At 42.3% G+C, this 15,767-nt stretch overlaps 1 protein-coding gene across 7 annotated transcripts in view; it reads right to left on the reverse strand.

Annotated features, from left to right (window-relative positions):
• PIKFYVE (phosphoinositide kinase, FYVE-type zinc finger containing) overlaps window positions 1-15,767 on the reverse strand; it is a 95,616-nt gene that overhangs the window by 22,674 nt on the left and 57,175 nt on the right. For all 7 annotated transcript variants that reach the window (XM_054043979.1, XM_054043980.1, XM_054043982.1 and 4 more), the window contains 9 exons: window positions 13,194-14,383; window positions 11,736-11,836; window positions 8,730-8,801; window positions 6,671-6,842; window positions 4,762-4,940; window positions 4,061-4,174; window positions 2,444-2,552; window positions 2,177-2,331; window positions 1,049-1,139 (listed from right to left, as the gene is read on the reverse strand). In XM_054043979.1, coding sequence (XP_053899954.1) covers window positions 1,049-1,139; window positions 2,177-2,331; window positions 2,444-2,552; window positions 4,061-4,174; window positions 4,762-4,940; window positions 6,671-6,842; window positions 8,730-8,801; window positions 11,736-11,836; window positions 13,194-14,383 — 2,183 coding nt within the window. The remainder of the gene's footprint in view (window positions 1-1,048; window positions 1,140-2,176; window positions 2,332-2,443; window positions 2,553-4,060; window positions 4,175-4,761; window positions 4,941-6,670; window positions 6,843-8,729; window positions 8,802-11,735; window positions 11,837-13,193; window positions 14,384-15,767) is intronic.

Consider the following 15,767-nt stretch of genomic DNA (forward strand, 5'->3'; position numbering starts at 1 on the left):
CTTAGAGTTTATTAATTACTATCTCCCATAAGTGACATTTTCAGATTTATACCAAAGGAAATATGCTCATTACCTGTATTAAGTTTTACAGTATAGTTTAAAAAAAAATCAAATGCATTTTTAAACTAAAAAAGGAGTTCATTCAAAGGTTAGCTAGCTTTGGACACAGAAAGGACAGATGTCATCATGTAGAATGCTATAAAGTTATGAGATTGCAATTTTAACAAAATATCTGTCAAAGTTACACTTGTAATGTTTTACAGTTCTAGTATTTAACATGTAATTTTAACACACTTAAAATTTCAGCTCTACAATACTCCCATTTCCCACCTCTTTATAATTACACTATCTTCATCCTGCATTCTTTCCTCTTTTCCATCTGAAACCTGGATTATGCTGCAACTCCTTTTAGCTTTACTCCCTTCTTGTACATGGACACTGGGTTTATTTTATATGCTAGTGAGTTTATCACCAGATACAACGTACAACCCTTTGGGATACAATAATTCCTTTCAACACCTTCCCTATCTCCACTGGGTCCCTTTACATCAGAGTTTTACTCAATACTTCCTACATTCTTACGTTTGCTTTACTTTCATTATATTTCATGTTTTTTTTCCTTCTCAAGTAAGATGAGAGCTAACCATAAAACTGAACAGGAAGGTAAACCGTTAAGCTACCTCCTCTGAACTAAATCACCAATTATATTGTGATACAAAAGCCAGTGCATAAAGGTCTTCCAAACTGGAAATAACAGCCTCAACATCAGTCTTCATGTTTACATTGACATAATATTGATAGCTTACAAGCACTGAAGAACAAACGTAAGCTTTTGTATTTTTAAAGTTAACATGGTCTTCACTATAACTGTACAGAACTCCAGATAACATGTAATGTTTTAGAACCCTTCAGAGGTTCAGTAGTTTCATGGTGCAACATAGTCTGAGTAGGAAAGTTATTTTAAACTTTTTGAAAGATGGGAAAAGCTATTTTAGATAAGTTTGGTTCTAACCAGAATGGCGGTTTCAAGGTAACAGAATGAGATTACCTTGTTTTCTTCACCTTGTCTCAGTCTTCCAGGGCTCGGTGGTACTGAGGGGCGTTTTCTACCCTTCTCCTGCTGGAAGAGATCCTGTAATCTAAAAGAGAAGCAGAATTATCCTTGGTCCACGACTAGATGCCTAGGCACTATGGCAATACAAATAAATAATAGTATATTCAATTAGAACAATTGCGTCCGGGTTAGTCTATACTACTGCGCTCCATCAGCACAGCTGCACTGATGCAGCTGCGGCGTTGTAGCGCGTCTGGTGAAGATGTGCCGTGCCGACGGGAGAGCACTCTCCCGTCGGCATAATTTCTCGGTCTCCATGAGAGGTGGAAGCTATGTTTGCAGGAGTGCATCTGCTGCTGACTTAGTGCTGGTGGGAATAACACTTAAGTTAATGTAATTTGCATCGCATAGGGGGTGGCTTTTTCACACCCCTGAGCAATGCAAGTTACATCGACTTAAGCGGTAGTGTAGAACAGCCCTCAGACATTCTGGGGACAATCTCTAAAGATTGTCCATGCTGAGGTTTAGTAAAATGTGTATCTTCATAATATTTTCTGGTCACATCTGGTACTTAATAAATGTTCTGTGTGACTAAAAAAAGGTTGCAATTAGCCATTAACAGATAATTCTTTTCCTCACACCTCACAGTAGGAGCCGTGGTGTTGAAGTCAGAACAGTTTTCAAAGTCTCACACATGGGCCACGTGAAATAGTTTAAACAACTGCAAGTTGCCTGTGTTTAAAATATGTTTCTCTTCAAATTTGCTCAGCTGTAAGATTACTTCAAAGTGTTGTGCAGAGGCTAGCTCCTCATTTCTACCTTTATTTCAGTTGTGCCCCGTTTCTCATACAAATTGTGATTCTCCAATAAGTCTGGGCAATTTCTACAACAGGGCTTGAAATGAATAATCTATAATGCCACTCATTGAAGTCTAGCCATTTACAAGTGGGTCTGTATAAATATAACTCCACTCATTACATTTTCACCTTCAAACACTCACGTGTAAATATGACTAGTCATTAGCAAGATATTGCAGTATCTTGCTATGCTGTAGTAGCAACAAACTTGATTGGGAGAAAGTGCAGCAGGATCTCCTACCTAGGTTGCTAGCATTTCTCTTACCTGTTATTCCAGGCCTGCAACATCTCACAGAGGCTCTGTTTTTTAGCTATCAGAGACTCAAAGACTGACTGCAACTGCTGAGAGGCGTCCAGTGAAGGTGAAAGCATCCTTGCTTGGATCTTCTCAATCCAGTTCCGGAACTCTACCTCTTCCATCTGCCAAAGAAAAATTTAGATTTTTCAGTACTCTGCCACCAGCAGTGTTACACTGGTACAATAATGTTCTATTTTCGCCCTGCATTTCACTGGTGCAGAAGCAGCATGTTACCTCTTTTTGTGCAAAAAGGTCCTCCATCTTCTCTTCCCTTGTTTTACTGAAAGTATCAGTTTTCAAAGAAGTGAGACGATCATCAACAGCAAGATACACCTGTGATACCCTGTGGTAGGAGGATAAAACATTTCAGACACCATTTTGAGTCTCAGAGCCAAAATGTGGTCCAAAGTGATCTTTAGTAGAACAAACTCAAATTTGATGCTAGAGTTTTGCAACCTATCCCCACCCTGTAACAGCTTGTCCCATTAAACTTCAGTGGGACAACTTAAGTGAGTAAGTCTACTCTCACAAACAAGATGCAAGACTAGTCCCTTAAAAGGAGCATTCTGTAGACTCCAAAAGATCATGAAGAAGCTTGCTATTCTGCCCAGTTTACTAACCTATGGCACGCCCTTTTGAGGTGCACACAGAGTCATTCAGGGTATGTCTACACTACCTGCCAGATCGGTGGGCAGCAATCAATCCAGCGGGGATCAATTTATTGCGTCTACTCTAGACGCAATAAATTGATCCCCGAGCGCTCTCCCGTTGACTCCTGTACTCCAGCACTGTGAGAGACGCACAGGCAAAGTCGACAGTGGAGTGGCAGCAGTCAACGCACCGCGGTGAAGAAACCACTGTAAGTCGATCGTACGTACATCGACTTCAGCTATGTTATTCACGTAGCTGAAGTTAGTTGCTTAACTTAGATCAAAAGGCCAGACAGTTCAAAACAATGCACTGAAGAACCTGGGTCACTTGTGTCTTTTCAAATTAAGCTTCCAAGTACAGCGTCTCCTCCCCATTTTTTGAGTATTAGAGAGTGGCAACAATCTCGCTTATAGGGTGAGGATTTCCATTGTAACAGCATGCTTCCAGGATCAGCTTTCTGACAACGTAATCCTTTCCAATTATTTAGGCAAGTTCTGTAAGAACACGTTTGGCCACTTGAGATAGCTACATAGAAATCAGGACTTAAAAAAAAAAAAAAAAAAAAAAGACATTGGACCAAAACTCTTTAGTCCAGCCACATTAAAAAGTATAATTACACCAGGCACACAGGGAGGAGGAAAGAGTCTTCGGGGTAGACCTATGCAGCAGCTGGGAGGTACAATTTGCAGTTTGGGTAGATGTACGAGCTCTGCTTGAGCTAGCGCAGTAAAAATAGCAGTGTGGGAGCAGCAGCAGGACAGTGGCTTGGACTAGCTGCCCAAGTATGTACACAGGGGTCGAACCAGATTGTACTCTGGCAGCTAGCCTGAATCATGACCCATGCCATTGGGGCCGCCCTGCTATTTTTACTGTGCTAGCTCGAACATAGCTAGCACACGTATGTCTACCCAAGCTGGGAACCGCACTTCCCAGCTGCTGTGTAGACATACCCTTAGAAAATAGGTGGAGAGGGTCAGAGTTAAGGTTGGTATAGAAACCTTATTTCCTTACTCTTAAGCATTTCAATTAATTGTTTTGCTACAAGCTCTTATATTTTAAGCTACTGCAAATGTATTTAACAGATGTTTTCTTTAGTTTCTTCAGCAAAGGATGGCTTCACGTCCTCTAGTAATTAAGGTTTAAGTCATAAATAAGAAGAGGCAGCCAAGATAGGTGAAGAAAAACAAAACAAGGACATACTTTTGAGAGAAATCCTTCAGATCCTGCAGAATAGTAACCTTTAACGGAGCTTGACGTTTGATGTAGATTTTGGGGTGTGGGACACATACCTCTAGCAGCCGGATTGGAGAATAGCTAAGAGCAATAAAAAAAACAACCTTGTGTGAAAATGAAAACAAACAACACCCTGCTGCATTGCATCTCTCCCACCCTTTTGCTGTTGGTGATTCTCCTTCAGTTGGAGCACAGAGTACCAGAAAGAGCCTGGAGGTACCCGGCGGTGCCTGAAATACCTCAGCCTTCCAGGACACTATCAAGAACGTGCTGTTTAGCTCTTACGTAAAATGAGTACGCAAACCATGCTATAAACCAGCGGAGCGAAGTTTGGTAACACAGGATTGATCATTTCCCCCTGATGCAGCCTGCGTATGGACTGCTGGTTCCATCATGTTGAGTCCCTTATTCCTAGAAGGGCTGGCAACGCCCCCTTCCAGCACTGCACAGAACAGCGTGATTAGATAGTGCCAGTTTCTAGACATGCTGTACTTCTAGAACAGAGGCACAAACTATAGTATAGAACACCATCCCTTTTCCTTTTTGACATGCTCAAGATTAATTAATTAGGAGGACAGGATTATTAGGGTTGCTCATTCAGCTCGACCCAAGCACTTTAGGTGGCCATGCAGTCAGCGTTGGGGTGGAATCTGGAAGCAAAACCTTACCTGAAAGATGCCACCATCTGATTATATGAGAAATATTGGTGATAGTCATGGTGTATGGAGTGACCGCAAGGCTCCGCATTGGCTCTTCGCGTGTACTGGTGCCCGTAGAATCTCAATTCAAGGTATTTTGCAAATGACATGGACCAAGAATCACTGGAAAGTGGGACAACCGGTGTGACCTGAAATTTGAAAACAGATTTTAATAGAAACAGACCAATGACTCAGGCAGAAGCAATGAGTAAATTTTAAGTAAAACTAGCCTAGTCCAAGCAGTGATGTGGTATTCAAGCAATTCAAAAGGTGTGTCTAGGAATCTGAGTGTGTGTGTGCACACACACACACACACACACACACACTTTTTATGGCAGGAAGAGGTCAACACAGCATTAAGATATCCTGTGGTGTGCTGGCATGGTTAATTAATACAGCTGATGCAGTAAGCAATATCTAGAAGTGCTGATCAGGAGAGATTTTGGTTATTAAACCAATATAAGAATACTTGCCCCAGAAAGCAGACATTTCTCACCATCACAACATGTTTGCTTGTATTTGTAAAGTGATTTCCTTGTCTAGTGGCATCACTTGTATCAATGCTTAGTCAACAACACCGAGTTCACTGCACTGCCGTGCCTTAATACATTTAATCGAGTGCCTGAGTACTGAGCTGTGAAGATTCCATTGAGTACTCAATACTTTAGCATCTATATTTGTAATACTGTTTGCAATTTTAGGTGTGTTATTTTTATGGTCAATATTTCTACTGGTGTTGAACATATTCACATTTAGAAACAGAGCATTAGGAGTGTTAACAAGCAAGTAAGTTTTTTATATGGGATATTTTCTGCATCCATGATTTGCATCTGCCTTCAGCTATCACACTAATTTCCTCCAATTCCTTTAAATCCTCCATCATCATCATCATCATGGTATAAACCAATACAGATAGCATGAAGTCATTAGAATTGCTACTATAAGTTGAATATTTTTCTATATAGTTTCTAGATGGCAAAATGGCTATGTACTTTGTTTAAATCTACAGGAAATGAAGTTAATTTAAGGGGTCTTTAATAAAATTCACTCAAGAGATTGGTGATTACAAGTAGATTTCTAAAATTACGTAGAAGTTAGTTTGTTTTAACTCCAGGGGACATCTAGCTAGTTTTCTTAAATAAGTATATGAAGGTTACTGAAGTTACAAGAAAAAACACATGCCCTGTATATGTTATTTTACTAATTATTTCTGGCTTTTAAAAAGGATATAAAATTCATCTAATATTGCAGTTCTCTCATCTAGTATTTTAGTGCTGAACAAAGAAAATTTGTAGATAGTTTTGAAATAGAGTACAGCAGGTGCTGTTGGACTTGATACAGACACACACTCTGTACAGTGGATAATAGCAAGAGTACATTGTGGAGGAGATGGTTTTAGGTCAATTAATGGACCAGTACATCAGGAGAGTGGAGTTTTGTCTCTCCCCACTTCAACAAGTTTTGTTATGGCCAGGGGGCCACAACCTCTACTGGCACATGTGGGAACGATTCCATTTAAATCAATGGAGCACTCACCTGCTGGTGCCTGAAATTAATTTGGTTCAGTGTGTCAGCACCATTATCCAAAGCTATTTATCCTTTCAAAAAAGATCTGATAGCCTTTTTTAAGCAGGGGCAGATATTTCCCCTGTAGTACCATATACTGGGAGCACTACACCCAACAACATCAGTGGGTTATGTAGGGTTAGTCTTAGTTACATCTGGAAGCACTTATACAGATCAGAAGCTGCTAGTACTACTTCAGCTGCAGCTCTTGAGAAAATACAGCTCCTTCTGAAAGGCATTGCCCTCTGCGTGAAGACCTATCACACTTGGGATTCTGCTACCATAGCATCAGAATATTTCTCTTAATCTTTACCTGTTTGCACAATCTACACCAGGAGTAGGTAAGGATTGTGTGCTGGTATCCAGGGACTGGGGAGTCTAGCTCCTTCAGTATGATCTGCACACAGCCTTGCCCGTGGACAAAGCGACGAACGTGGTGCACCATCGGTGTTTCACAAAACATGCTGGGGCATTGATAGGAAGGCCTTAAAGAAAAGAAGTGGGGACATTCAGTTGGCTACAAAGGGTAGGAATAAATGATCAGTTTTCAGAATGGAGTGAGGTAAATAGTGGTGTCCCCCAAGAGTCTGTACTGGGACCAGTCCTATTCAACATATTCATAAATGATCTGGAAAAGGGGGTAAACAGTGAGGTGGCAAAATTTGCCGATGATACAAAACTACTCAAGATAGTTAAGTCCCAGGCAGACTGTAAAGAGTTACAAAAGGATCTCTCAAAACTGGGTGACTGAGCAACAAAATGGCAGATGAAATTCAATGTTGATAAATGCAAAGTAATGCACATTGGAAAACATAATCCCAACTATACATATAAAACTATGGGGTCTAAATTAGCTGTTACCACTCAAGAAAGATCTTGGAGTCATTGTGGATAGTTCTCTGAAAACATCCATTCAATGTGCAGCGGCAGTCAAAAAACCAAACAATGTTGGGAATCATTAAGAAAGGGATAGCTAATAAGACAGAAAATATTGCCTCTATATAAATCCATGGTACGCCCACATCTTGAATACTGCGTGCAGATATGGTCGACCCATCTCAAAAAAGATATACTGGATTTGGAAAAGGTTCAGAAAAGGGCAACAAAAATTAGGGGTATGGAATGGCTTCTGTATGAGGAGAGAATAATAAGACTGGGAATTTTCATCTTGGAAAAGAGATGACAAATGGGGGATATGATAGAGGTCTATAAAAACATGACTGGTGTGGAGCAAGTCAGTGTTATTTACTCCCAACAACACAAGAACTAGGGGCCACCAAATGAAATAGGCAGCAGGTTTAAAAACAAACAAAAGCAATATTTTTTCCACACAACGCACAGTCAACCTGTGGAACTCCTTGCCAGAGGCTGTTGTGAAGGCCAAGACTATAACAGGGTTCAAAAAAGAACTAGAAAAATTCATGGAGGATAGGTCCATCAATGGCTATTAGGCAGAATGGGCAGGGGATGGATCACTTGAGGATTACCTGTTCTGTTCATTCCCTCTGGGGCACCTGGCATTGGCCACTGTCAGAAGACAGGATACTGGGCTTGATGGACCTTTGGTCTGACCCAGTATGGCCAATCTTATGTTCTTAAAGCATTAAGCTACTTAATATAGCTGAGGTATTGGTTTGACCACCAGCACAGCCTGTTTACCAAAAGTCAGTATGTTCTAAAAGTTTGCATCAGACTCCCTTATGCGGATATCTTAAAAAAATATTTTTAGACATTCTGATAATATTTAGGCAGTAGATTTTTCCAAGCATTATATGAAACTGGATCACTATTCCTTAGAAATTTGCTCCTGCTGCCGATCTCACCTGAAGTTCCATAGCAACTGTTGTAAAATTAGAGGATTATGACCAACACAATTAACTGCTTTGTAGCGGACAGAGTTATTTGCAGTAAAGTACTACCTAGAGATCCCAATCTGGACCCCATTGTGGCAAGCTCTGTACAAACATGCGGTAAAGAGATAGTCCCTGCCTCAGACATCTGTAATATGCAACAGGTGATTAAACAAATGGATAGGAGGGAGGTAACAATATGAGCACATTTTCACTTGTAAGAAGGCAGCAGGAATAAATGAAACATACTTTAAGAAATATAATTCCTGTTTTTTTGCACACATCCTAATAAAACAAATGGAAAAGAATTATAGAAGATCTATTCAGCAGAGCTGTCTCTAAAGAATGTTTTGCCAAAGGTTTTCACAGGATATGAATAGTTTATAGAGAATTGTTTTCAATGCTCTTAAAAAGGTATACAGTATTTCATGTATGTCTGTAAGAAAAGCATATCTCAGTCTAATGAGGCTACTGAAGACTTTCTTAAAAGCACGGGCGGTATTCTAGTGTAAAAGTTCTTACCTGAAACAATATCGCTCTAAAAACACTCCTAGAGTGAGGTCGTTCTTCCCATAGAACTCCATCGTCACAATCCTGATGTAGAGGAAGAACAGAAAGAATTTAAGAGGCAGGATCTTGTATTGGTTTGAGAGGTATACATTACAGGAATGACTACAACATGGGAACGCTCATGAGTAAGTACATTTATCTCAGCAAACGCCACACAGGTGTGCCTTTAAAGATCATGGCGAAGAACTTCCGAACTTGGCTATCTGAAGTTAGTAATTTTCATCAATATTTGAACACCTAATGGGGCATGATTTTCAGAGGTGCCGAACACAGCATCCCAGCTCATCCTCTCTAAAATGATTTTAATGGACACTTCAGGTGCTCTGCAACTTTGGAAAAAAGAAGAGCCACTTTAGGTACCTAAATACTGATTTGGATAACTCATTTTAGGCACCAAAATTTGGAAGTTTTGTCTAGAATCAAATTTTGCTGCTTTATTTGTTGCTTTAACATGAGTAGGGCCCTACCAAATTCATGGCCATGAAAAACATATCACAGACAGTGAAACCTGGTCTCCCCCTCCCGGTGAAATCTGGTCTTGTATGTGCTTTTACCCTATACCAGAGGTCAGCAACCTTTGGCATCCAGACCATCAGGGTAAAGCCGCTGGCAGGCCAGTTTGTTTATCTGGAGTGTCCGCAGGCACGGAGACCCACAGCTCCCACTGGCTAGCATGTCCCTCGGCCCGTGCCGCTTCCCGCAGCTCCCATTGGCCAGGAATGGCAAACCGCGGCCAGTGGGAGCTACAGGGCTCCATGCCTGCGCTCGCTCCAGATAAACAAACCAGCCCGGCCTGCCAGCAGCTTTACCCTGACGGGCCGGATGCCAAAAGTTGCCGACCCCTGTCCTATACTATAGGGATTTCACAGGGGAGACCAGTGTTTCTCAAATTGGAGGTCCTGACCAAAAAGGGAGTTGCAGGGAAGTCACAGTATTGCCACACTTATTTCTGCACTGCCTTCAGAACTGAGTGGCTGGAGAGCAGCGGCTGTTGGCTGGGTGCCCAGCTCTGAAGGTGGCACCCCGCCAGCAGCAGTGCAGAAGTAAGGATGGCAATACCATACCATGCCACCCTTATTTCCATTATCTCCCTCCAACTGCACTGGCTGTTTGGGGACAAGCCCTACCCAGAGTGAACAGCTAAGGATTAGTATTAAAAAAAGTCTGCCAGAAACCTGCAGCCTCACAGCTAGCGCTACAGACATTTAAACATGAAATGTTACTTGCTACAAAGAAATTCCTGCCCTCACTAGGTGAGTAAAACTGTATCAATATTTAGATTGTAGTGGATTTTCTACACCCCATTCTGGAGCCCTACTACTAGAAATGAAAAAAAAAAAATTCTGAATTTACAAGTCCCAACCTGCCCAACAGAGACTCCACAGATTTCACTCCCCACACAGTCACTACATTAAAATCTACTGTACAGAACCACAGAAATGTAGGGCTGGAAGGGACCTAGAGAGGTCATTAAGTCCAGCTCCCTCTGCTGAGGCAGGACAAAGTAAACCCAGACCATCCCTGATAGGTATTTGTCAAACCTGTTCTTAATAACCTCCAATGATGGGGATTCCACGACCTCCCCTGGAAGTCTATTCCAGAGCTTAACTACCCTGATATTAGGAAAAACTTCCTAACTCTCTAACCTAAATCTCCCTTGCTGCAGATTAAACCCATTACTTCTTGTCCTACCCTTCAGGAGGACATGGAGAACAACCGATCACTGTCCCCTTTCTAAAAAACAGCCTTTAAACATATTTGAAGACTTATCAGGTCCTCTCTTGGTCTTCTTTTCTCAAGACTACACATGCCCAGGTTTTTTAACCTTTCCTCATAGGTCAGGTTTTCTAAACCTTTCCACATTTTTGTTGCTCTCCTTCGTTCTCTTTCCAATTAGTCTACATCCTTCCCGAAGTGCAGCACCCTGAACTGGACACAGCACTCCAGCAGAGGCCTCACCAGTGTATGACACTCCTACTAATACACACCAGAATATTACCCTTGTTTGCAACAGCACCACAATGTTCACTAATATTCAATTTGTGATCCACTATAACCTCTGATACTTTTCGGCAGTACTACCACCTAGCCAGTTACTTCCCATTTTGTAGTCGGGCTTTGGATATTTCCTTCCTAAGTGTAGTACTTTGTACTTGGGTTTATTAAATTTTATCTTGCAGATTTCAGACTATAGTAATTTCATCTGGACCATATTTCCCCAGTTTGCTTATGAGAATGTCATGAAGGGCTGTGACAAAAGCCTTACTAAAAATAAAGATAAATCATGCCTTCTGCTTGCTTCCCCCCTCATCCATTAGTCAGTAACCCTATCAAAGAAGGGCTTTAGGTTGGTTTGTAAGGATTTGGTTTTGACAAATCCATGCTAGCTATTCCTTATAATGCTATTCCCTCAGTGCTTACAAACTGATTGTTTATTAATTTGTTCCACTATCTTTCCTGGTATTAAAGTTAGGTGGACTTGTCTATAATTCCCTGGGTCTGTTTTCCCTTTAAAGATAGGTACTGTGTTTGCTCTTCTCTAGTCTTCTGGGACCTCCACCCATCCTCCATGAGCTCTCGAAGATAACTGCTAACACTTTCAAGACTGCTTCAGCTAGTTCCTCAAGTACTCTAGGATGAATTTCATCAGGCCCACGTACAAAAGCAGTGATTAGTTAGAGAACTGAATTACAGGTCGGGCTTTTTTTTCCTTCCTCATTCCTGCCTTATTAAGCATTACAAAGGTAAGTGACATTACTCAAATCCATCTGGTCATACACAGCCTAATGTTGTGACAGGCAACTCTAAAAAGGGCTAAGCTGCCTTCCCAGGAGTCCTTAGTGAAGCTGTACAGAGGAATTAGCACTGACCCCTTGCCTTCATAGAAAGAGAGATATTAATACTTAAACTTTGTATTTTATGAGAGCCATAGAGAAGAAGAAGAAATTCATTTCATACCATGGGCTAACGCAGGCACTTGGAGCATTGCTGGACTGGGCAGAGGAGCTGCTGAAAAGAACACAGAGCCTCTGATGGTTTACTGGACTCAGACAGTCCACCTGACAAGACAACCCATTAGCCAGTTACAACCACATATTTCCACCAATACAAAATAGTTTACACTTTAAAAGCTGCATAGAATGGAATTTTATTCAGTGAGAGATTCTGAGTTTGTCCCATTTGTCGGATTTACTTTTCTCAGGAGATTAAGTTTCTACCTAGAGGACTTTTTTGGATTACAGCACAACCAATTAGGTACAAAAGTTTCAGGAATAGGAAGCCCAAGTAGACTTTTAAACAGTTTGTGACAGTTTGAGAAGACTTTAATCCACAAGTGTGCATTTTAATCCTTTGGAACAAGAAATCTTGAGACTGAATCTTGACATTTGCTGCTTACCTCCTTGCAAGAACAGTTTTTCTAATACACAGGATCTCAATTATTCAAAACACACAAGGTAGATTTCCCCTCTCCCACGCCCCAAACAGGATTACTATTCTGCTGCTAAAACTTCAATATAAATATAAACCCCCACCAAAAAGTCAACCAGTGAAGATATTTTTGTGCTGGGGAGCTGGACTGGCAAGCATTCACTTGTTTGCTCTAAACGAAGTTCAGCCACTTCTGCCAGTAACCACAGCTTCTAGTGCAAAAAAGCATCACATCCCAAGAAGAGCTGAGAGATTCCCCCCAGGCAGAAGTTGGCAATTTTCATAGCAAACAAGAAAGATTTATCCATCTGTGAAAACAGATACCTGTTTATGAAAAAAATTGCTTCTTCACAAGGGTTTTTGTACACAAATAATTGTGATATTTTAAAGACAGTATAATTAAGGGAAAGGCTAGAATTACATTTTCATTAAAAGATTCTCTTGATACTTTTCCAACTAATCTGGATCAGATATTTAGAATATTAAGAGATTTTTTTAAAAATACTTTGCAGTTACATCCTCCCAACACTGTCCTTTATTCTAACTGGATACCATTCATAACCTTTAGCTACCAAACCCACTAGGAGACAATATCAACATTAGCGTTACTTAGTATGAAGAGAGAAAAAACAAACAGCTTTTAAACAGATGGTTCTCTTCCCCATCCCACACTGCACCTCCCGATTGTGGATGCAAGCACATTCACTCCCAGCATGTAAAACTGAGCTGGTAATGAGATGTACCAAGTTTCTTGCTCTTCCTGGGGGTTCAGGGAGCAAGTGCCTTACAAGCCCCCTCCACCCACAATCCCTCAGGTCAGCATCTCACAATCAGGGACCACAATGTGGTGATTAAACAAGCTGACATAGCATTGCAGTCCAATATGAACTTTTGTTATGCCTGGCCTGTTCCTAAATAGGATATTCAGAAGTATGTTCTTTCTCTCACCACTAAACAAAAACAGGAGGTAAAAACCTAGATTCTTACCTTATGAGACCACACGGATTCACCCCGAATCAATCCTCTCTCGTCCTCTTCATTTCTGCCTCCAACTTTTCCTCCAGGAACACCAGATGCATCTTTACACTGAGCAAAGGGATCTGCATTTTTCTGTTGTATCCTCCCTCCTCTGGCCCGGTAATCTGCCAGCATTCTGGCCAAGCTTTGGCTATCACCCAGATGCTCTGCAATTCTAGTGTTAACTAGCTCATGGGTGGGCAAAACCTGGATGGCCTTTGCCTGGATACTTCCATTTATCCCTTGTAGTCCAGAGAGATCCCTTAACAGCTGTTTCTTCCTTCTGCTCTCCAGCTCCTTATACTCTTTGTTGAGGAAAGGAGACAAATATACCTGCTCTGGGAAGTAGTCCCGGGCAGGGCACCTCATGCCCATCTCTGTTAGAAGAAAAGGTTCATGGAATGTGATCACAGGTGAGATACAGAGAATAACATCTTTCAGCTCCTGCTTAAATGCTAAGGAGTAGGCCTTGAGGCGATCCTCGGAGGACGTCACCTCCTCCATGACATACAAACCAGTGTCATCCTGCAGAGGGTCTCTAAAGACTCTCATCTGGCTTTTGGAATCCTGCAGGTCACCTGGCTGCTGCAGAGTCTCCAGAGGCTGACTATATAGAGTGCCTGGGTGCTGGTCCATATTATGAAAGGGTAGCCGTGGTTCTGGTACTGGTGTTGTAATATTGCTCGACACTGGCAGTGAATATTCCATTCTGAGATGCTCTTGGTGCCTTAAAGAGGAACCGTCTCGCAGGACATCATCATCATCTTGATCCTCTTCTTCAAACAAAGTCCTTTGTTCTAGTGTGCTGGCTTCATCGGAAGAGACAGACTCAGAGACCATGGGCACTTTTTCAGTAGAGAGCTCAACATCTCTGACCATTGTGCTAAACTCCTCACCATTAAAGAGGTCTTGGTGCCCATTTTCATCTCCTTGGCTTTCAATCAGTGTGTGGAAGGAGTTGTTTTTAGTCAGAGATGGGGGCATGGCAAACTCGTCCATAAGGAAAGAAATTTCCAGCTGGGAATGATAAGCCACACAGACCATAAAGATAAGGATCTCCTTCACTCGGGTCAGTTCATAGTCTGCAGCTCCACGCAACTTGATGGTGCAGCCCAAGTGTGGGGGGCACCCTTCAAAAAACATTAAGGTTTTCGTTTGATCTAGAAAAGTTAAGAGGAAAACTGTGAGGGTCAAGCGGCTCTCACATTTCACAAGCAAGCAGCAGAACTGAACTGTTTTTCTATGAAAAAAAAAAGAACGCTAATTATGACATAAGAATTGGAACTAGAGACACAACCAGTTATTGCAACACCGCTGCCAGGAACTTGTGCCCAGTCCAAACCAAGGGTGTGGCTCAAGTTGTATATTTTTAGGTTTCTTTATGGAAAGAAAGCCTCTGCTGTCGCTCACTTTGCCAGTCAAGTTGCTATACATTTTGAACCCAGTCAGGACAGAACAAAACAAATAAGCAGCATATGTCCCAATATACCAAGATTAAGCTAAGCCATAGAAGTGTAGGGCTGGAATAGACCTCAAAGGTCATCTAGTCCATCCCACCCATGCTGAGGCAAGATTGAATACACTTGTCAGGGATGGTCTATGTATTGGTCTAGCCTGTTCTTAAAAATCTCCAATGATGGGGATTCCACTACCTATTCCACTGTTTAACTCAGGATGTTCCAAAGCCTACAGACTTTGAAAGCAAATGCCTTGACTGGGTTTCTTTCTAGCTAAAAGAATTTGAGGAGTGTGGGTGGGGGGAGAGTTAGGGGGAAATGCAGGTTGTTACAGCCAAGAGGCAGCCCATTGTTAAGTAACCCATTGGGCTAAGCTTTACATTGATCTAGCGTAAGGGATTCATTTATGCTGTCTTCCTTGCTGCACTGGCCTTTTGTTTCTGTAATTAAAATGTCAACAATATTGTACCTGCAGTTTCTACCCCTAGGCTCCCGACCAAATGAGGTTTTTTGGTCCCCTTGTTAGATGCTCGTTTCATGTGTTGTATATGGAAATCAACATAATATGGATCATTTCTTCATGTTTTTGGCAAAACATTAGATCAGGGGCGGGCAAACTTTTTGGCCTGAGGGCCACATCGGGTTTCCAAAATTGTATGGAGGGCTGGTTAGGGGAGGCTGTGCCCTCGCCACCCCATCCAACCCCCCTTCTCCTTCCTGACTGTCCCCCCAGACCCTGGACCCCATTCAACCCCCCTGTTCCCCACTCTGACCGCTCCGACCTCTATCCACACCCCCGAACTCCCCTGCCCTCTATCCAACCCCCTCTGCTTCCTGCCCTCTTACCACGCTGCCTGGAGCGCCGGTGGCTGGCGGCACTACAGCCGCACTGCCCAGAGCACCAGCTGTGCTCCGTGCCACCCGGCCGGAGCCAGCCACTGCACAGCACAGAGCACCGGGTCAGGCCATGGCTCTTCAGCTGCGCTCCCCAGCAAGAACTCGCAGCCCCGCCGCCCAGAGCACTGCGCCGGCAGCACAGTGAACGGAGGCTGCGGGGAGGGGCCGGGGGTGAGCCTCCTGGGCCAGG

Source organism: Malaclemys terrapin, chromosome 11 (genome assembly GCF_027887155.1).
Source record: "Malaclemys terrapin pileata isolate rMalTer1 chromosome 11, rMalTer1.hap1, whole genome shotgun sequence".
Lineage (NCBI taxonomy): Eukaryota > Metazoa > Chordata > Testudines > Emydidae > Malaclemys > Malaclemys terrapin.